The sequence below is a fragment of the Musa acuminata genome, chromosome BXJ1-8 (genome assembly GCF_036884655.1).
Source record: "Musa acuminata AAA Group cultivar baxijiao chromosome BXJ1-8, Cavendish_Baxijiao_AAA, whole genome shotgun sequence".
NCBI classification, from domain to species: domain Eukaryota; kingdom Viridiplantae; phylum Streptophyta; class Magnoliopsida; order Zingiberales; family Musaceae; genus Musa; species Musa acuminata.
Window position 1 is genome coordinate 3044427 of NC_088334.1, and position 22581 is coordinate 3067007.

At 42.7% G+C, this 22581-nt stretch overlaps 4 protein-coding genes across 4 annotated transcripts; 1 reads left to right on the forward strand and 3 right to left on the reverse strand.

Moving 5' to 3' along the window:
* Positions 1 to 358: 358 nt before the first annotated feature.
* Positions 359 to 4362, forward strand: LOC103993890 (cytokinin riboside 5'-monophosphate phosphoribohydrolase LOG7). The gene is made up of 7 exons (XM_009414115.3): positions 359 to 614; positions 1408 to 1505; positions 2134 to 2164; positions 2394 to 2493; positions 2595 to 2665; positions 3394 to 3537; positions 4031 to 4362. Exons 1-7 carry the CDS (start codon positions 441 to 443, stop codon positions 4124 to 4126), a joined length of 714 nt encoding a protein of 237 aa, XP_009412390.2. The 5' UTR covers positions 359 to 440; the 3' UTR covers positions 4127 to 4362.
* A 570-nt stretch (positions 4363 to 4932) lies between these two features.
* On the reverse strand, positions 4933 to 6744 carry LOC103993891 (3-ketoacyl-CoA synthase 17-like). The gene has a single exon (XM_009414117.3). The coding sequence runs from the start codon at positions 6674 to 6676 to the stop codon at positions 5267 to 5269; it is 1410 nt and encodes a 469-aa protein (XP_009412392.2). The 5' UTR covers positions 6677 to 6744; the 3' UTR covers positions 4933 to 5266.
* Positions 6745 to 8781: 2037 nt separating this feature from the next.
* On the reverse strand, positions 8782 to 11103 carry LOC135680676 (pentatricopeptide repeat-containing protein At1g08070, chloroplastic-like). The gene has a single exon (XM_065194774.1). The coding sequence runs from the start codon at positions 11029 to 11031 to the stop codon at positions 9151 to 9153; it is 1881 nt and encodes a 626-aa protein (XP_065050846.1). The 5' UTR covers positions 11032 to 11103; the 3' UTR covers positions 8782 to 9150.
* Positions 11104 to 13456: 2353 nt separating this feature from the next.
* Positions 13457 to 21897, reverse strand: LOC135680677 (uncharacterized). The gene is made up of 11 exons (XM_065194776.1): positions 21574 to 21897; positions 21403 to 21464; positions 19775 to 19918; positions 17559 to 17669; positions 17202 to 17406; positions 16543 to 16601; positions 15502 to 15554; positions 15179 to 15404; positions 14851 to 14959; positions 14422 to 14733; positions 13457 to 13844 (listed from the first exon to the last, which is right to left on the reverse strand). Exons 1-10 carry the CDS (start codon positions 21791 to 21793, stop codon positions 14471 to 14473), a joined length of 1452 nt encoding a protein of 483 aa, XP_065050848.1. The 5' UTR covers positions 21794 to 21897; the 3' UTR covers positions 13457 to 13844; positions 14422 to 14470.
* Between the last annotated feature and the right edge of the window lie 684 nt (positions 21898 to 22581).

Genomic DNA, 22581 nt, shown 5'->3' on the forward strand with positions numbered 1-22581 from the left:
CATGACACCGTAGCATTAAAAGCACTAAGCAACCTAGTGCTCGTATCGGTTCCATCTGGACCTAGAAACCATGCATCAAGATTCGAAATTAATATCGTCATTAAACGACCCAAGATTTGGGTCTGATCCCCACCGCACCCCAATCTCGCCACGTCTCATTGGACGGTGATCTTTTGCGGGAATCCTACCCACCCGAATCATCCTTCGCGCGCGCGCCCTCCGCACGATCTTCTTGATGCGCCAGCCCATGATCGCCGTTCAGATCGTTGGAGCTCGCATCTTAAAGCTGTACCGGCTACGGGTGGAGTGGAATCCGCCCCTCCCCTGTCGCCCTCACACGATATAAATAGAGATCGATGGGTTCCCTTTGACGAGAGGGTTCGTCCGCGTCGTCACCACGAGAGCGAGGAAGGAGGAGTGTGCCTTCCTTTTGTTCTTGTATGGAGAGGCGAGTGGCAGTGGAGGGAGAGAAAGGGATGGAGTGCACGATGGAGGCGGCGGCGACGGGGGTGGAGAAGGCGTCCAGGTTCCGGAGGATATGCGTGTTCTGCGGGAGTCAGTGTGGGAAGAAGCCCAGCTATCAGGAGGCCGCCGTCGAGCTCGGCAAGGAATTGGTAATGCCTCGACAAATCTTTTCCTCGAGTCCTATACTCCGCTTGTTCTCCCTGGGTTTTCCTGTTATTCATTCCCCTCTCTTCGTTGACACCGATCAAAGATTGCACAACTGAGGCGTCAGGCCAATCGGTTATGTCCTTGTTTCGAGTTTAGGGCTTTGTTGGCAGTTCATCGATTTTGTAATGGATTCGAATGCAACAGTTCTCGATCGTTGCTCCTCGCATGTGGTACCGTCGATCCTTTTGCTGCTGGTGCTTTGCTTAAAGGTTTCATCTTTACCACCAAAATTCGATATTTTTTTCCCCTCTCATTTGTTCTCGCTGAGGAGATGGGGGATAGGGAAGGGCTCGCAGGCGATGCAGGAGGGCATGGTGCGTCCGTGCGGTGGGAGGATTTCGTGGTTTCGCATGAGCGGTTGCTAGCTGTAATCTGGCTGTCTGTTGAGCAGCCTTCCTGCGTGATCTCTGTCAACCAAACGAAAGAATAGAAAGCGAACAAGAATCCGTTTTTTAATGGAGGAGTCTTTCAGAGCCATTCCATGGGAGAGAAACGTGCTGCCTCCAAATCATGACTCATCACCCTGCTCCCCGCATTACTCCCCCCCCCCCCCCGTTTACATGAGCTTTCCATCCCATGTCTTTTCATCTGGGGTTTCATGGCTTTCCTACTTTTCCTTTGATTGATTCCTCTTCAATCTCAGGGTGATGGCTACCAGAACTTGACAAGCACGATGTGCTTGGCTGCTCGACACGTGTTGTCTGATATTTTTGTTTCCATTTTGTTGCGCTGCAGGTGAAGAATGGCATCGACTTGGTGTATGGAGGAGGAAGCATTGGATTGATGGGCCTGGTCTCTCATGCGGTTCATGATGGAGGGCGCCATGTCTTGGGGTCTCTCTCTTTCTCTCTCCCTCTCATCTGTCATGTTTCGCCATTTGTGAACTGTTTGTTTTTGGACTATAGTGGTGTGCTGGTTCCTTCTTCCCTCCTTCTAAAACGGCAACTTCTTTACTTTTTTGTCCTTTACTTCAGCTAAGTCTTAGTGTAGTGTGAGGATTCGTCTACCTGCTTTGTGTTCATTGTACTTCACCACAGGCAGAGAAGTGGTGCTATCTGGAAGGGAAGATAATGCATAGCCACAAAAATGGGATTTCTGATAGGGTTTCCCAAACTCTGCTTCTTACCCAATGGCTTAATTTGTTTGTTAACAGATAGTTCTTTCCACAGAAAAAGATATTTTGTCTTTTTTCTGGATGAATATGATAAACATCACGTGTACATTCCTGCTCCATACCCTATCTTCATCCTGTAATTTCAAATTATCATGTGTCTTTGACAACGAAAATCTATATATCTTGGTCATTACTGGATAAATATTATAAAGGCCATGTGTATGTTCCTTTTCCTGTAGTCCCTCTCTCTATCTGGTAATATTAAATGATCTTGCTTGTCTTTACACAGAGAAGTTGAAGGTTTTGGTTTACTCGCGAGCTAAATTGATCACATTTCTGTGTTTCAGGGTTATTCCGAAGTCCTTGATGCCAAAGGAGGTGAGTTTGTCTCAAAAATTACCTTTCCTTTTTAATGAATTATTGCTAGTATCTAATTTTTCCTGCCTGTTTTTATGTAACTGATTATGTAATTTGAACTCTTATCATTTTGCAATAGTTGAGTGCTTTTCGGTGTGGATCTGAACAATTCTGGAAGTGAAATTGGAATTGCATTGTTCTGCATGCTTGAATCTATAATTCACTAAATTGACTAGTTTGTACAATACAGTTAACTGGTGGAACAATTGGAGAGGTTAGAGCTGTATCAGACATGCATGAAAGGAAAGCGGAGATGGCTCGCCAAGCAGATGCCTTCATTGCTTTGCCTGGTATAAGTCTTTCAGCTCCTTATATCATTTACCGGTTCTTCGATGTTTGTATTTGTGCCACTTCAATTTTATACCATCTAGTAATATCAGTCACACATCAGGTGGATATGGCACACTTGAAGAACTACTTGAGGTCATTACATGGGCTCAGCTTGGAATCCACAAGAAACCGGTACTGTTAAGATTCTAATCCCTATTTTGTAGGGAATGATGTGCCAACTAGCTTTAGAAAAATTGCTACAGAATGGAATTTATTCTTCAGTTTGTTGCTGGTGGTACATTTATTTCAGCCCCTGTAGCTGTTGAAAGTGTTTTCTTGTGTTAACCTTGTCTATGATTGCCAAAGGTTTAAATGTGTTCATGCCTAACATGCCTTCCATTGTTTAGTTACATATACTACAGTCCATCATAATATTGCTCCTTAATACAGATTACAATGATGCATGCGTCGCTTGCTTTGGCCGCGAACTATAGCTAAGGAATTTGTTGTTTGCTCATCTTCTAGATGTTGCTTAATTTATTTTAGAATGGGCAACAATTTAGTCAAATCCATGTTTTCAGCAATGATCCAGTCCAATAGTTAAGGAGGATTGCAATCATAAAAAAGATTTCATTGGGACACCAATCATGGAGTAGTCTAGAGCTTGCAGCAAGTTTGGGTTCTTCCAACCTAAGCATATAATACATGGATTTAGTTGCACTAACACTTCAGCTACAGAGACTATCATAAATTTTTTGGTGATGATTATTGGATATCCACATTATGTTACTTAATACTTGCTACATTGACCTCTTGTTCGATTGATATCTGTCATATTAAATGTGCATTCACATGTATACTTGTATGTTTCTTGCTGTAATCGCATGTTCTCTGAAACAGCAAAATTATTGACTCACCAGGTTGGACTACTTAATGTTGATGGCTTTTACAATTCATTGTTGTCTTTTCTCGATATGGCTGTTGATGAAGGGTTCATATCGCAAGCTGCACGGCACATCATTATATCTGCCCATTCAGCCAAGGAGCTACTGAGGAAACTTGAGGTAAATATCAATGCTCAAAAACAATGAAAAGATTATTCTGATTTGGTGCATTGAAAAGCCTGTTGTCGACTTGTGATTCACACAAAACTTTCATAAAACCTTCCAACTCAAGTATCTGCGTGTGGTCTGTTGTCCACATGTTCCTCTCTGCTTATATATACCAACAATGATGCCCTGTTTATTATAATATATTACATTTGTTCTTTATCCAAAATACTACTCTTTGATGGTAAATATTGCGCTTTATCAACAAATATTTTTTTAAGGGATAATTCAAGGCATGCAATTTTTTTCTTTTCTTCTTTTTGGTGCATGTATCGTGAATGAAAACATTTACTTAAAAGTTTCTTCAGTTGCTATAGCAAGTCATGATTCGAGTCTTGACGAACATGTTCACGTTCAGAAATCCACTGGACCGCTGCTAAACGAACAATTTACTTGAAGAGAAGCCAAATAAATGTTGTCAAATTGTTGTGATTTGAAATTTTTGTAGGAATATGTTTCGGAGTATGAATGCACATTGGTGTGGGATGCTGAGAAGAAGCCACTGAACTTTGCCCCCGAACCAGAGTCCGGTGTTGCTTCCTAACCTGCTCTCCTTTCCATGCTCTTCAAACAAGTGTAGGACAAAGTACGACTTCAGAGTAAATTGCTGGCAGGACTTACAAGTTCAATGAACAACCTTTTGTGCAGTCTTCTGTATTTAATCAATCGGCATAGTTCGGACACATAGAAGGAAGTTGTCAGATTGTATTCAAATTCTTCTGCAACTTGTAAGCTTTGGTGTTGCCACTTTCCCGTATCAAAATTGGCATCTTTACATCACCATGTGAAGAGTAATTGATCCCCATGAATTGGTACACAGATCCAAGCAGTTGGAGACTGGCATTGACTTTACCAAGCAACTACTACATAGAACAGAGTGCATGTATCTTCATATTCCATGATCATAACCTCGTGTGGGAAGTCATCTTCCTAGTGATGCATCGAACTTCCTGTGTTCATATCATCATTTTGGAACTTCTGTTTCCTGTATCTGTGCTTTCTTTACTTGGACAGAGGATGAAATCTTGAGTTGGTATTTATGTCTGAGATAAAAATGTGGGAAGAGAAATAAAAATATATATAGTATGTTTGACGTATAATCTATAGAAGCGTACGTTATATGCCAATCATGATTAATCTAATTGATGTTTGACTGCTGATGACAAGGAAAATATAATTTTTTTTTTTTCTGTGAGAAATACCAATAGAATCATCGCAGATTTTAATTGTTTTATTTAGCCTTCGAAAATAAAAAAAGGAAATCGAAGATGCCTACGTCAGAAACATCGGGCCCCATCGGTGGGTCCCACGCCAATTAATGCCCCGGAAGAACATTTAAGAGACGACCACTTCAATGCATGCTTTTACTTTCCTTTATAATGATGTCGAGTGCCGAGGCATCGAACATCTAATTGACCCGAAAACAAAGCGCGAACCGACGGAGCCATGCAACGAAACACTACGTATGCTGCACGCCGAAACGCTACGACAAAGAGGCGTGGCTGTGAGTTCGTTCGTTCGTTCTACAGGTAGACCAACAAAATCTAATATGACATGCATCTATCTATCTATCTATCTATCTATGCCCGATCGTAATCCGCCTGACCTTAATCCTTGGAATCAACAAACATACAACTTGTGTCTTTTATTGATGCTTTTATTTCCCATTCAGATGCCCATCGCCTCAGATGGAGACAGGATACCTATGGATGCAGTCCTTCCATGGGTTGTCGGGGTCGATTCTGGAATCCCGCAGCGCCCTCCACACCACGCTGCACGCCTTAAACCCCGTCCCGAACGCCAGCATCCACACCCTGTCGCCGCTCTTTATCCTCCCTTTGGCCTCGAAGTAGGCCAGCTCGTAGAACACCAAGCTGCTGGAGGTGTTCCCGAACCGGTGCAAGCACATCCGCGCCGGCTCCACCACCTCCTCCTCAAACTTCATCAACCGCCCCACCGCGTCGATCACCGCCTTCCCCCCGGCATGGATGCACATGTGCTCGAACGCCGTGGTGAAGTCCGGCACGTGCACCGCCTTCCGGTCGCCCGCCAGGAACGACCTCGCGACGTTGTAGACGTAGCGGAGGAGCTCCGAGACCGGAAGCACTCTGGGTGCCAGCCTCGAGATGTGGTTCCTCAGGCCGACGCCGGCCACCCGAACTAGGTCCTTGGTGAGCGCGACACCGACGTGGCCGTCCTCGTCCTCCATCTGGATGGCCGCGTTGTAGGCTGCGTCGTCGGCGCCGTGGTGGGTGCGGAGAGTTCGCATTACCTCCATCTTCGCTCTCTCCCGCTGCGCTGGGTCGCTGGTGACCAATGCGGCCGCAGTGCCCGCGCGGAAGATGCAGTTGGTGACGAGCATGTGGCGGTTGTCCCCGAAGTACCAGTTGAGGCTGGTGCTCTCGGTGACGACGATGAGAGCGTAGCCCACTTGTCGACGAAGTATTGTAGCGGCGAGGTCCAAGGACATGGTACCGGCGCTGCAGCCCATGCCGGAGAAGTTGAAGGTTTTGACGGAGGGCGAGAGCTGGAAGCGCTGGACGAGCATGGATGTGAAAGAAGGGGAGGGGGAGAACATGCTGCATGCGGCGACGAGGACGGTGATACGGGAGGGATCGACGTCGGTCTTGGCCAGCAGATGCGCCACGCAGGAGAACATGCCGTCCTCCGCTTCCAGGATGGCGTACTGGAACTTAGCCTTGTAGTCGGTCTGGAAGATGAAGGGCGGCGCGTAGGTCTCATCCCCTAGGCCGGACTTGCGGTAGATGGCACGCATGAATGCCTCGCTCTCGGCGGAGTGTTGGCAGCTGCGGCGGCCGAAGTACTCGCAGATCTCATAGCTGCCACGGCTCTCCGGCCCAGGCTTGTGGCAGCTGAAGTCCAGAAGGTAGACAGGGAGCGGGCGAGCACGAGCGTAGGCAAGGAGCGCTACCAACTTGCACCACAGGAGGGAGAAGAGGAGCAGCTTGTGGCGGGAAAGGAAGAGAAGCAATCTCTGTTTGGAGGGGAGAAGGGAAGCGAGGGTGATGGTTATGGCCAACAGGACGAAGACGGTAAGCTTGAGAAGTTGGATCGGAGTGCTGCGTGATCTCATCGTCACTGGATTTGCTGCACCTAAAGAGGGGGAGCGGGAGGGGGGGGTGGTCAGTATGCAGCGAAGCTGTGGAGATGAACTGCACTGCGTTTCTTTTATCGGAAAAGAAGGAGATATATAAAGGTACAGAGGCTTTGAAGAGAAGAGGAGGGTTACAGCTGAGAAGGAAGGTAGGGGTTTGGCATGTCGGAATTGATGAAGTCGACCTAATTTTCTGAGATCAGCAATTATAGTCTACAGGACTATCCTGATGGGGCGGCATGGGCTTGTCGTCATGGTTGGCATTCACATCTGCGAGGGGCGTAATGCCATGGAAATCAATGGACCTTGTTCCTCAACCACCATGGAAACATTGTTTGCTAACACTCGAAAGACATCGACCACCTACCTTAGTTTCTCTACTTTTTCCTATGAGCTGATCCGATCAGACCAATTATAGTGTTCTTATACTGCATCATGTTGTATTCGGTATTGTAGAATAGACGATTTCTCTCAACAGAATAAAGAGATTTCCTCGTATAGTTAAAAAAATCTTATCTTTTATCAATAATAATTTTGATCTTTAGAAGCTTTAAGTCATTCACAAGGGAAGAAGAAGCAATAAAAGAAAGAGCGAGGATGGGCCATGGAATCGTTCCATGTTGCTGTGAGTAATGATTGAATACCGGGAGTATGGCGTATCCTAGGGTTCCACATTCTACGCTGGTTGGGAGTATGGCAGCGGAGGCTACGTGTTCCAGAATGGTACTGTGTAGGGGGTACGGGAAGGGGACACGGAGGCATCGAACTGAATCATGGAGGCGAGGAAGTCCGCTGATGAGCATTGATTGCTCACATGCCTGTTTACCCGAGAAATAAATATATGAGAGCGATCGATGGTGGTAGTGCGTGTCAATGCTGGGATGGGAATGACAGGGATGATAGAAAGAAGAAGAAAGGAGTTGGTATGGCCTTCCAGTCTAAGATGTGTTCCACGAACATGAACAGCGATGCACATTTGAAGCTGGACATGCTTTGCCTTCCTCCCACTCTGTGAGCTTGCGCGCACGGTCGTTCTTGCGACTGCAGCTGCCGAGATCACCGGCATTTTGAGATCAAGAGAGAGAGAGAGAGAGAGAGAGAGAGGAGTTCGTATGACCTTCCAGTCTAAGATGTGTTCCACGAACATGAACAGTGATGCACATTAGAAGCTGGACGTGCTTCGTCTTCCTCCTGCTCTGTGAGCTTGCTCTGTCGTTCTTCGACGACAGCTGCTGAGATCACCGGCATTTTGAGATCTAGAGAGAGAGAGAGAGAGAGAGAGAGAGAGAGTTGTTATCCAGTAAAACCACAGTGTAACTGCTTTCATGTTGGTATCATAAACATGCTGCAGTGAAAATGGCAAGGCTAGTAGAAAGCTAAACCATCATCTTCCTTCCGTGCTGTGTACTTGCACAGATGTCGAGACGAATCCGCCTGCACGTTTTCGGTTGGGAAGATGAGTTTAAGACGACCATCACTTCATCGACGCATCGATGGAGTCTGGAAACACAAGTCATCGCTGGATTCGAATGGTACGAGACCCGTCGACTGGTCTCTGTTACTTGGTGAGACAGAAAACTCCATGCACGTACATTAACTCTATGTGGGGAGAAGCCATTGATGAGCAGCGCTGGAGGTGGCCGTAGAACACAACATGTGAACATTTAATTCCACTGGCGAAAAGAGCTCACTGACAGAGAGTGACAATAAACCCAAACAGCAGCATCAGTCCTTTCGATGCAGAGCAGAGAGGAACTGTGCTTCGTCCTCTTCATGTGGAACTTCCTGAACCCATTCCCTCTTCGAGTCTATCACAGAGCTGAAGGAGGGGGGGCCTCGCCATATGAATTCTAACCTGTGTCCACAACCATTAAGGCTTATTATAGGCTCATCATATTTCTCCTCTCCTTGGACGGCTCATAATAATCAGCAATAAGTATATTCAATTTAGAATTCATCTCTACAAAGATGACAATATATCAATCGGGAAAGAAAAAAAAAATATTTTTTTTTTATTTTTTTTTAAAATATTAATAAATATTTTTTTGCTTAAATTAAAAATATTATAATACATCAATAAAAAATAAATCAATGAATTGAGTACTTTATTATTATTATTATCTACAGAGATGGAGGCATCCCACTAAATGCCCAAGCGAGGAGCTCCTCCCAGAGAAAACGAGAATCCCGTCGCGATCGAACCATCGCAGTTCATTCGGTCCCGAACGCAGCCGCGTCGGCCACGAGGTTACGGCTTAATTTACCCTAACAGTACTGATTATAATCTCCCTAAGAAATCTGTCTATTTCAATAACATTTAAAGAATGAACCAAGCTTTCCTCCCAAGTTGTGTTACTTCATGCTACCTACCGAGTACAACAACAGCAGCAGTCTCTTGAACCTGGGGAAGAAGAACAGCTTCACCAGTGAGTGCCATGAACCGAAGAGTGCCGTCAGATGAGCTCCAAGTTAGGATCATAGCCCACCCACTTGAGTTGTAGGCTTAACCCGTCAACCGCCTTGTAGATCTCGTCGCAGCTTGGATGAGAGGTGTCTTCCACCAAGAACTTGTGAACTGCACCCTCCAATTCTATCCAGCTATAAGCATACAGCTTCTGCACATTTTTGCACCTCATTAGATCCCTCATTTTTCTTGCTTCCTCCCATCTACCTGCATTGGCATATATGTTGGAGAGGAGGACGTAGTTGGAGGAGTTATTTGGTTCCAGCACCACTAGCTTCTTCACGGCGACCTCGGCAAGCTCGACGTTGGGATGGATTCTACATGCACTCAGCAGCGTGCCCCAGATGACAACGTTCGGCTCCGTTTCCATCTCGCAGATGAACTTGTAAGCGTCTTCCAAGCGCCCGGACTTACAGAAGAGGTCAACTATGCACGCGTAGTGTTCGACTCTTGGCGCAATCCCATGCTCTGGCTTCATACTGCGGAAGAACGCAAGCCCCTGTTCGACTCGGCCGGTGTGAGTGCAGGCTGTTAACAACCCGACGAAGGTTACGTCGGTCGGCTTCAAGTGTTGGTCCCTCATCCGGTGATAGAGATCGAACGCCTCTTGTGCGAAACCGTTGAATGCTAGGCCGGCGATCATCGAATTCCAGGTAATGACATCCCTTTGCTTCATCTTGCTGAAGACCCTACGAGCACCTCCGATGTTGCCGCACTTGGAGTACATGTCGACCAGCGCCGAGCCCACATACACCCCTGATGCCAATTCCTGACTCTCGATGTAGCTTCCTATATGCTGTCCGAATTCTACAGAGCCCAGTTGCGCAGAAGCAGACAAGACACTGACGAGAGTGACCTCGTTGGGCTTGCAGTTCTCCGCCTTCATCCTCTCGAAGAGCTCGAGCGCCTCATCCGGTCTTCCATTTTGGGCGTAGCCGGCGATCATGGCGCTCCACGCCACCACATCTCTGTGTACCATCTCATCAAACTCCCGACGTGCCTCGTCGACAGCCCCGCACTTGACATACATCTCCAGCACTGCGGTCCGCACGATCAAGTCCATCGTCAAGCCCATGTCGCTGATCAAGCACTTGATCTTCAACCCGGTTTTCAGGTCGCCCAGCTTCGCGCATATGGACAACAGCGTCACGACGGTGATCTCGTTCGGGCGAGCCTTCTCCTTCAGCATCCGCTCGAACAACGTCAGGGCTTTCGCGAAGTTCCCGCTGTGGGCGTAGCAAGAGATCATCGAATTCCAAGACGCCGATGTCCTCTTGGTCATATTGTCAAACAGTCGTCGCGCTTCGACGACATCTCCAGCTTTGGAGTACCCCGAGATCAAGCAGTTGACGATGACCGGGTCCTTGATTGCTATCTCATCGAAGGCCCTCCGAGCGGAACCCAGATCGCCGGTCTTGCAGTAGAAATCGATTAACGCCGCCTGAATGAAGACATTGGAGCCAAATCCGCGAAGCAAGACATGACAATGGACTTGCTTGCCTTGGTCGGCGGCCGGCAACCAAGCGCACGATTTGAGGACAGGCGGGATGGACAGGAACAAGATGGGACTCCCCTTGCGGTGGGCGGAATAGAAGGCCGCGAGGGCCTCGCGGTGGAGGGAAAGCTTGGAGCAGGCGGAGACGACGATGCTGCAGAGGTCGGAGTCCGGTTGGGGAAGGGCATCGAACAGCTTGCGCGCGTGCCTTACGGCGGCGGCGGAAGGGGAGAGGCCGAGGAGGAGACGGTCGAGGAAGAGAGGGAGGAGGTCGGGATGGGACCGGAGGAGAAGGGCGTGGATCTGGGCAACGTGGCGGTGGTGGGGAGGGAGGGGGGGCGATCGATGGAGGAGCGAGATGACGCGTTCTCTCATGTATCGGAGTGCGGCGGAGAGGCGCTGATAACTGAGCTCCCGTTTCCATTATAATTCGATAGATAGCTGCTCAGACTGTAAATGCTTTTTTTCTTTTTCCAAGGTGACAAAGACGAAATTTGGTATTTAATTCAAGTCTAATACTTTAAGATAGTCTATTAAAAACTTTGTGTGATAAATATATTGAACTACAACAACCCACTGTGTCTGCATGAGGGATGATATTAGGAAAAAATATTATTTATATCTTAGTGAATTGAAAATATTATTTACAACAACCCATTGATTCAGACCCGGAATATTTGACGGATCTTGCTTGATCGAAGTCAAGAGAGATTTTACGATATTATCTATCATACGCTCAAGTTAGTAATATGAAATCCGACTACTAGTTCTAGAGAGAGAGAGAGAGAGAGAAAGAGAGATTTTTCATGTTCGAGTACTAGGTCATGTTTCCAAACTTACATGTCTCGGGCATATTTGGTCCTGCACCTTCACCTTTACGAATTTCTTCATGTGGGTCAGGTTTTTTCGACTCATGCATCTCGGGTACATTTGGTCCTGCACCTTCACCATGACGGATTTCTTTTCACGCGAATTGGGTTTTCTCGACTCACACGCCTCAAGCATATTTGGCTTTATGTCTTTACCATAACATATTTCTCTTTATATGAGTTGGGTTTTCTCGACTCACATACCTTAGGCATATTTTGCTTTGTATTTCCGCAATGATATAGTCATGTTTTTTTACTCACATGGCCTCATGTCTTTGTTATGGTGAATTTACCTTAGTGTAGGTTAGGCTTTTCGACTTACATGCCTTGGGCACATTTGGCCCTATGCCTTCGTCGTAACGGATATATCTTAACATGAGCCATGTTTCATGGCTCACACGCTTTGGGCACATTTTGCCCTACTTCTCTACCTATGTGAATCTCTTTACATAGGTCGGTCTCCACCCACCCATTTTGTGTAGTCTCTTTAATAGTTCGAATCAGTAGTATCTCAACTATTGATCAGCCTTCTCTCGGAGCTTGGGTGGAGGCTAACCTAACTAGTATGTCAACCTATGTATTTTCTGTATGAGGTACCTACAATACATTGAGTTGGGAGAAGCTTTGGGCTAACCACCTCACCTCGACAAGATATTACACATGGTCCTATATCGGGCTTCGTAACTCACGTCAACTTGGCTCACGACCAATTGTGAGTCCTTGAACATTGTCGAGTCTTACACTTAGAGCTCTTGGATGAGTTGGAGCCTCGAGAGAAGCACATCATGTTTAGCCTTATTATTGGAGATTTTGAATACCTACTCTCGAAGAAAACAAAGGTGATTTAGAGCACTCCCAATGTGGTTTTGACACTAGGTGTTACGGTAAGTAACTTTTTTAGCCGTGACTTCGGGGTCGACACGATTGGTTCAGGGCTCCAAATGACTCGGATCAGACGTGACTCCCTTTGAAGTCCCGGGGCGGCGGATGCGGGGGATCTCGCTGGGAAATTCCACCTTGTCGAGCAGGCTTAACAGCGGTCGGGTGCCTGCACACAGGTCGGGTCGGTAGCTCGGCCCGACCCCTCCGACGATCAAGTCAGTGGGGAGAAGTATAGTATTGAGAGATCGATGGGGGGGTATTTATACAAGGGGTTTGATGTTACCTGATGGGCCATCCTGCAGGAGGAGGGTCGTACCTCTGATGGCGTCTGTCGTCGTCGCGGGCGTTGCGCGGAGAGCCGAGCTTCAACAGGGTGAGGGGAGCGTCGGTCAGCCGAGGGGGTTGGGTACGGTGGGTGTGGGCGCATGTCGTGTCGTCATTAACGTTCGTTCTGGGGCAGTGTGCCGCACAGGGTGTTCGACGTGGGGGGATGTATTACGTCAAATCCGGTGTGTTATGTCAGGTCAGTTTTTTACCCCTATCACTAGGTATATCCGTCGAACACATGGAATTGAAGGTGGTTTTGATAATACAATACTAATCGCCTCAATGAAGTGTCTAAATCACTTAGTATTGTGGTTTTAACACTTCATAACAGATATACGAAGTGTCAAAACAAAGGTGATTTAGAGCACATCATATTTAGCCTTATTAATCTTCAAAACCCTCATACCCCCCCCTTCCACTAGTCTTGAAAACCTACTTTCAAAGAGCATCATGTAATTGAGAGAGACGAAATCTCACCTCGACCACCTTCGTCACGATTGGTTCAACAAATAAGTCACCTTAGTTAATTCGACATATATACATACAGAGCATGAAAACCACAAGGATGACACACTCCTGACAACACAGATGGATCCATCGATGCCGTCCTATCACACAAGAAATGTTAGTTTCATAATTATTTCTTTCAAGTGAACGGTTGGAAGTTGGTAGGAATACAAAGAGAACAACAAGGTTTAATAAAAGATGGAGGAGACGAGGGATTGGAATTCCAGTATGTGCATTTATTGCATACATCATGCATGCCATGCTGTGATGCATGAACCCAAGGAATAAAAGTACAAAAGAGGAAAAACGTCTCATGGTAACATCTCAACGATAAAAAGAAACACCACATGTGCCTTTAATGCAACGAGTCTTTTGACTTGTAATTAATATTCAATAGATACGGTAGTTACGGCGGTCTTTGACTTGTGGTGAATTTTGATGTCAGTACAGGAACAGCAAACTGTTCTTCCACAAACAACTGCTTGTAATTTGGACAATTCCCTCAAACTGCAGGAGGGATTACAACTGCTTGTCTTCTCATCAATGTGCCCACAAATTAGGCGTCTGCAACCTAATAAGATGCATTTGGAATGCCCTATGTGCCTGCACCACATGTATACATCATTGTTAGACCTCGACCAGTTGACTACGATTGTAATTCGATACAACATTTGAAATGGTAATATGAAATCATTACTTCTATGTCACTGTCATTTAATGAATAAAAAACAGAGAAATTGCTGATGATTAGGCAACAGTGAAAAACATCGGATGGTAATGTGTCCCATCATTCACAGGGTCCGGAAGGTCCCGATGATGCAGATGGCAATGGCACGAAGGCGAAGAAAGCAGAGGCGCATGAGGTAACGTTTGGGTCTTGAGGAATCAGAATGGAAGGAAAGTGAAGGTAGCATCATGAAACATGTCTGATAGACTACTGCACATTGGTGGAGCACTAGAGAGAGAAAAAAAATGTTCACTTGTGCTTCCAACCTAAATATTGCAATAGTATTTCATAAAAAGACATGCAATGGCAAAAGAAACTTGTTATGATAAATCTTTTCCTGATCATAACTTAAACTCACCTCAATAATTATCAATGATTTCTCCAGGTCATAGGAATTCATATTATTTACATCTGTAACGATGCATCTTATTTCATAGACTGAGAGCTACTGACCTCTGATTGTAAGGACTTGTGTTGCAGGAAGATGGGCACAATTCATCTTTCATTCAAATGGAATTGGAGTTCCTTGCTTCTTGTTTACGATCGCCATTGCCAGATACCGAGTACCCATACCGATGGGTGTCAGCTCGTCGGGACCCTCCCAGAATGGAGCCTCACCATCCCCTACAAGTCGCCAATAACCTGTTCTCAGAGACTCCGCTTGCTCCTCGGTGCAGTTCTGTAGAAGGGCTTCCACACGAAAGTTTATACCGAGGGAACCCAAGAACTGGGATTGGGTTATTGGACCGTGAACAGATATGTTATCTGCACCAAATCATAAAAATTGTTAGGAAGGGAGCAAGATGCACTATGATCGAGATGCATAGAACAGTACTAATTCCGACAAATTAAACAGTTTCTGCAACTTCGTGCTCCAATTACCTGAAACTTCTTCTGCAGAGTGCCTGATAGAAGCAAAATCAACATAGGCACTTAAATCAGCTGAACCAGGATCCTCTAGTATGTCAACAAATTTGTGCTTCCTGATGGCCTGCATATGTAAACAACAAAGACTTAAGTCGTCGACCAAAGACACTTTGCACGAAACAGCTCAGAACAAATTAATCCACCGTATAAAGGAAGATAAAAATGCAGGCATATAAAACAAAACTCAATAGGCTTTTCAAGAATCCAAGGTTTGAAGGAAATAAATTTGGTTGAAGAAAACTGATACATCAACTGCTTCTTATTCAGCAATAAAACACTTCACCTGTAGACTATCTGAGATAAGTCCATCTTTGCCGTAGTCAACTATAAGAGCACCACCTCCATCTAAACTTATTCTTTTTGCAATTTGATGAGTCAGCTCCATTGCTTTTGGACATACTTCAATATGTTCCAGATCTCTTATTTCCTCAGAGGATGCCCATCGGCAGCGCTTTGTCAGATACAGTAGACTTGCAGGAGTAGGCTGCGGAGACAATACGAAGCGGAATCTGTTATGAAGAAAACAAATTATTTGAAGTTCACTGTATCATCCTCTCATGAAAAAAAGTGGAAATTACACCGATGAAAAAATTACTCGACACTTACAATGAATCTTCTGAGATATCTATCATCTTTTCACACCAACCTCGAGGAGATTTCTGCAATAAAATAATTAGAATCCTAGAAAAAAATGCATTACAAGGGAGAGAGAGAGAGAGATCATAGGAACAATGTAGCCATGCATGCACAATTCATGTTCGTCAACATCCTCTTCTGCTTTAATTTGATTGGCACAATCAACTGCACGTGACATTTTTATTCTTTCAAATGGTGGACACTGTTAAAACTTGTACCACCCAATGTAAGGTCATATTTGTGCCATAGCCAACTAGAAGCACATGATTTAGCCAGACAAGTAATTGGTTAATGATCTGCTGGACTTTGCAAGGAGAACCTATAACTTAATGTCTATCTTCATAACAGCTGATACAAATCACACTGCTAAAATTAAAGTTGAGTGATAAACATGGTTGGTTTTAGGTGTGGGTAGCAAGGACATATTGAATCAACATAAACACAATAAAACAAACCAGCAGGTCAATATTTCTTGACTTATTTTTGGCAGGTTAAGAGGTATTTTGACTTAACCTTTCGGGGAAAAAAATTGGATATGAAATGGGTTGCACCTCACTGGCTCAATGTTTAAGAAGATACAGAGGACCTCAGATTATTCATCGTTACATATAGAAGTTTTAAGTCACTAATATCTCCTATCTGTTATTTACAATTAGGTTTTATTCTTCCTCTTTTTGTTTGGGTGTAGAGGTGAGGGTGTTTTGGTTTGATGCAGCAGTCCAGGATTGGGATATGGGTGTTTCGGGGAGGCCTGAAAATCCATAAACTTTGTTTTTTTAATATTACCTGTTTAATATTACATGTCGATAAACTGACCAAATGTTTTATGTGGGTTAATGAATCTCACATGATCACCAGCTAAATGAAGTCAAGCTGCATAACTAAGAGAACCAACAGGATTTATGATAGAAAGTATCAAAGCCAGAAAAATGCAACTACTAAGGATTTAAGGCAATAGAGCCTGAAAATCCAACTAGTAAAAATTGGATGAACATAAGTTGTATGACAGACCTGAAATTGGTGGACCGGTAGAGCATCATAAAATTCATGTGCAATTATAATGGTTGGCACTGAAAGCAGACAAGTGAATCAAATAATTATAATGTACTTGGAAATATTACGTGCTTAAGCAATATGAAATAGAGGGAACACAAAATGCAATAACATGAGAAACAAAAAAAAAAGCCAATCCAACATTTTTTAGACTATCTTTATTGTTATCATATGAATTCTTCCTGAAAGGATTTATGTTAGAGCCTCTCATTGATTTTGACCAACTGATGCCAGAGAAAAACCATTTATTCGTTTTCTTTGCAAGCTCTTGCAATAGAGGATAGGAGGAACATATATAGAGAATTTGGAAAATGCAGCACTGGGAAACCAATTTAGCAATAAAAGATTTTAGGTTAGCAGGACATCGTACATCCTAATGGAACCTGTTCCAGTGTGGCATGCCATGAAATAGAACTTCCAGACAACATGCTGATAGTCCTGTTAGCACTGCTGTCATCAATCATTGCTTCATCGGCACATTTTAATGTACTATATTGAACCAATTTAGCAAGCTCTTGCAATAGAGGATAGGAGGGACATATATAGAGAATTTGGAAAATGCAGCACTGGAAAACCAATTTAGCAATAAAAGATTTTAGGTTAGCAGGACATCGTACATCCTAATGGAACCTGTTCCAGAGTGGCATGCCATGAAATAGAACTTCCAGACAACATGCTGATAGTCCTTTTAGCACTGCTGTCATCATTCATTGCTTCATCAGCACATTTTAACGTACTATATTGAACCTTCTGTAATGCAGGACTGCATTCCACCATGTGAATATTAAGAGATTTTGTAAATTTCAAAAATTTTGATGAGCTCTGCAAGAAAAACAAAAAAACTGCATCTCTGAGTTAAATAAAGGGTGTTTCAGCACTGCAAAATAAAAGGATATTTAAGCATGGCATTAAGATAAATATAATTAAAATTTGTCAATGTCGTGAAACAAATATAAATAAACTACTATCCTTACACGGAGAAGATCAGCCATGAGGGTCCCACGTCCTGGGCCAAGTTCAACAAGATTCACATTTTCTGGTTGTCCCATCTGCTCCCATAGGCACATAGTCCAGACACCAACCATCTGCAATGATAAGAGCAATCAAGATCAGCTTCTACCATGGAGAAAAAGTAAAATATAGCTCCATGTGAAAACATGATGAACACTACTTTCAGCATGCATATAAAAGTAGCAATCACATTGTTGGTTACATGGCAGCAAACATTATCTGATGCTTTGCGAACCCTAAGGACAGAAAATCTATCTCATTTAATAAATACAAAGCTACTTCCACACAAAGTAGAAATTAGAAAACACAATACCAGAAGAAACAGCTCACTTGCCCTTCAAGTTTGACCCTTCAGTTTTGATCACTGCATCATTACTGAGGTTTTTGTCTCTTAGTTAATTTTTATTTTGTTTTTCTCCCTCTAAATATATCTGTCACATGACCATAAAATTCTTCTCAAGGGAATGGGATATGCTAAAGGGCATCCCAGAATACAAGATCCCCAGAAATGCAGGGTTTGAGAGTGAGAGTGACAAGATGTGAAACCAAGAATTGAAACCTTAACACCAAAGAAAAGATGGTGCAACTTTACCACCAGAAGGACAAGGCTTGACCAGAGATTATACTTAAAGATAGGAACCATGGAGATGCAGAGTATCAATCTCCATATCCCTCACATTCTGAGTGTTTTACCATCTACACTACATCTCCTTTTGAACTAATGCCATAGCCAAAACCATATTGCCATAAATTCTTACTAGCAAAAATTCGTTCATCTTTGTTGCTCCTTTTTTATGCATAGCTACAAAACACAAATAATTTCCTATCACATGAATATGCTTAGAAAGAAAAAAGGGGCTTGAATCTATTACAATCATGACAAATTTCTTTTTTAGATTAATCAGAATTACTTAGTAGATTGATGTGTGAGAAAATCCTCTCTGCTAACAATGGTAAGGCTGCATAAAATTAGCCCTCCCTAGATCCCACATTGGTAGGAGTGTGCAATGAACAGATTTAAGTGTTAATTTTATAACTACAAGATTCTAATAAAAATCTGATATTAATTTTATCTAAGGAAATTTATTAGTTCAAAAGATTTGGCAAAATTCACGTACAGCCACAAAATATGAAGTTGCCAACCCTATACAAGGGGAATAGAAACAAGAAAATTTCTAAATGTATGAGGTTGTGATATAAGAAGTTGACTTTCCAAATTGCAGCAGAAAAGCAAACTGTTATGAGGAAAAAGGTAAAAGACAAAAAAGGCAGCAAATACTAGATAGGATCTCAGAGAGTCAGGTGGGGTAGAATATGCTAATGATGCTAGCCAACTGTTTCCTCTATATTTCCAAGTTCTGCAGTGTTAGGCAGACATGTGAACTCACTTGTCTCGTATATTTATGTATATATATCTTTATTTTGACCAACTGTTTTATATCTTGGTAAGAACAATAGAGATTGTCTATCACTTTATATCAATTCAATATCTGTAACCCGAAGTGTCTTATACAGCATCACGATAGGTTATGACGAATGTCAAGGTTCTCTAGATGTGATCTCAAGTGTCGGAGTTTCCATCTGGCCTAACATTAAAAAAACCCAAAAAGCTGAAGTTCCCAGCTACCAACAATGTGATAATTATTCTTCCTTTCTTTCTTTTATTCAGTTTATTCAGCTCTAGATGAACTTTGAACAAGCTAATGCATCAACCAAGGACCAGCTGCACACTAAATAAAACAGGAACAAACCATGCACTTGATTCTTTAAGTGAAACAATATCTACTTTAAGTAGATGCATGCCATGCCAAGCATGGGCCATTGTACAACAATGATATAGATATAATTCATAATCGGAAAATAGTTTGTTTCACCAAAAGTAAATCTGTTATACCCATGCCTCTCTTAAGCTTGCAGCATCTTCAAATCTACATAGAAAATAATGATTTCAGCTCTATACAGCAAACAGTTATGTGACTTTTGCCCTAAGCATATATCTTCAGTGTTTTGTCCTGAAAAATCAGGCATCTATGCATTTCTTCATAAGACATTTGCCAAGATAGGAAAAAATAAAGTAATAATGCAATAAACACCTTACATGAAAATATGTTATACATGTTTACCAGAATAACAATGTAGACCGAGAAACAAAAGTTCAGTCTGCCTGCCATGAAATTACCTCTCCAAACATCTGGCTCACGTCAGGGGAAGTAATAAAATCACCACCGGCTCCGAATACATCTCGGTTAATGTAAAAACCTGATTGTGGATTAGTTAAAACTTCCTCCATGTACTCAGCAACTGATATAGGACCTCCACGAAACTATCAAATACAGATGGCAGAAAAAACAACATTCATGGTACATAAAAATACTGATCGGAACATATCAAGCATATGAAGTAAACTGTAAAAGTATGGAATCACTTCTGAAGGTCGGAAAACATCAAGCATGCCAAATACAAGAAAATATGAGCCAATTAAATGACAGGCCTAGTCAATTAAATTGGTTATTCTTAATATTTGCCAAGCAAATGAACTAAATGAACAAGCGAAATGCTAACTGGAATTGTAACAATCAAGAAATCTCCTGGTGCAACTATAGTTAGTTTTCCAACATATAATTTCTAACATTAATATCTACAAGGCTAAGCAACCATGCAATCCACAGAGAGTGTGTGTAGAATGAACTAAAAGCTAAGTACTTCACTGAATGTGATGTGGGAGTGTCTTTCAAAGATCAAATGAGGTCGTAACATCTTGAAACGATGTTAAACATATATGGTAGTATTTCCTCTACAATGAGCACAACTTTGACTGTACTACAAGTGTCAAGTCATGATTTCATGAGAAATTAGATTGCCATCAGTATTATCTAAGTACATGGTGAAACATCAAAGAGTTGGAGTTACAGCAATCTCCATCCTTAATTATCTATAACTTAGAAAACAGATTCTCTTTTCTAGAAACATCTTGTAGTACCTGAAATATAGTTCGAGCTGCTGTCTAATCATTAATCTACCAAAATGAATAGTTAGTGCTGCCCACCACATTAGAGACTTAGGAAGCTGTTTCTGTGATACAATTACTGAGAGTAACTATTTCATCGTAATACTGATGATCCGCACAAAATACCAAAGATCTAATAAAATATTATTTCTGTGTAACAGATCCTTTGTTCCATTACAAGTGACTACCAGGAGATCCAAGGTCCATTAAACGACTACTCATAACCATGCCATGTGGGAACTTCTATATTATAATAATTAAACATGTGAATTCCAATACCTTGAGAAACATATCTAATTCGGCCACCCAGAGATCTCACAAAATTCCAAGTGAATCTAGCATTTATAATACCTGAGTTGTTCTACTAATACCTGCTTCCTCTTGCTTTGTGTCTTCTCAACGTTCTCATTCATTCATCTCTTCTCTTAGTCACGAGCTAACAGTAGTTATTTTTATAATATTTTAATATCTAACATGCCTACTAATGCAATCTATTTTAGCCATCACAAGGATATTTTCCGCATACGTCACAAGCATCACATTTCAGCACACATAAAATATATAAATAAGAAAAAGAATGAGCTAAAAAAGATCCTTGGTTTGAAGAAAGAAGCTTTATCCACGAAAAAGCAACACAACAGTTGCCAAAGAGTGTGCTTAGAGAAGAGCAATACAAGAACTTTCTACCTTATGAATTCATCTTGAAATGTCACAAAATCACCCCAAATTACTTCTTTTATATGTGTGGAACCAACAAATCACAAGAAAACAATAGAATCTTGGTAAAAGAGTGATCGAACCTTTATGATGCTCTTGAGATGCTTAACAAGCTCAGGAACGGAAGAAGGCTCGTGCGAGTGCTCTTCAAATTCGGCAATTCAAGAAAGACGATGCCCAATCGTCAACCACGGGAAAAGTATAGCACAAATTAAATACAAGAAAAAGAAAAGCAAAGAATCGGGTGCAGATACCTGGAGGATTGTGCAACCCTGAGCGATCGATCGAGACTGTGGCCGCCGGGCGGGGACTCTCTCGGCTCTCCTCTTCTCGCGAAACAGAAGGGTTTAGGGTCGCAGAGGAGCGAGAGGAGGAACAAAACCGATGAGGAGAAGAACAGCAACGCGGACCACTTCTGAGGAGGAGTCCATTGGAGAGAAGAGGTGTGATTCGCGACAACGATCTCCGAAGCATTTGGAGAGAGAGAGAGAGAGGAACAGCGGCTCCGTCTAAATCAACTCAGCAAAAGCCACGAAACCCTATCTATAGATGTGGCTCGGGCGGCGGGCTCAAATTGCGAACCCATTCTTTCTGCTGCGCGCTCAGATGGAAACCCGAGGCAGCCGCATGATTAATTTTAGATCATTATCCAACAATTAGAGCATAGCTAAATGTCCCTCTATATAGGTTTTAAGAAATTTTTGTTGTATAAGATGTGGAATGTTGAGTTATTGGAGGATTAATAATTAGTGGTAGTTACTAAAAAATATGAATAATAATTGTTATTTCTTATTATAATTTTGTGGTGGCTTCAGATTGGATTGTTTTGGCTTCCGGACTCACCAATAATATGTTTCTACAAGTGCTTTTGAGTCACAGGAAACCATGGCAACTGTTACTACCGTTTCTTCAAAATTATTTGTTTTGATGTTTTTGTCCTGAATTTTAATGTTTTTAATAATATTAAGAAAAAGTATTATAATGATACATAAAAAAATCGTAATCGATAATCATCTAATTCGATGGATCCATTTATTCTAAGAACCGATTAGGGAAAGAAAAATAATGAAGATTATTGAATCAAAAAATGCATTTAAAATTAAATACAAAAGAGATATAAGAAAATAAAGAAGCAGTACACAATTACGTTAGAAATAAAAGAATTGGAAGGATAAATACTGAACTACCATTCCAACCCCAACATGCGGTCACCGACACACGGCTGATTAAATTACAAGCGTACCCTTTTTCCCTACCCGAGA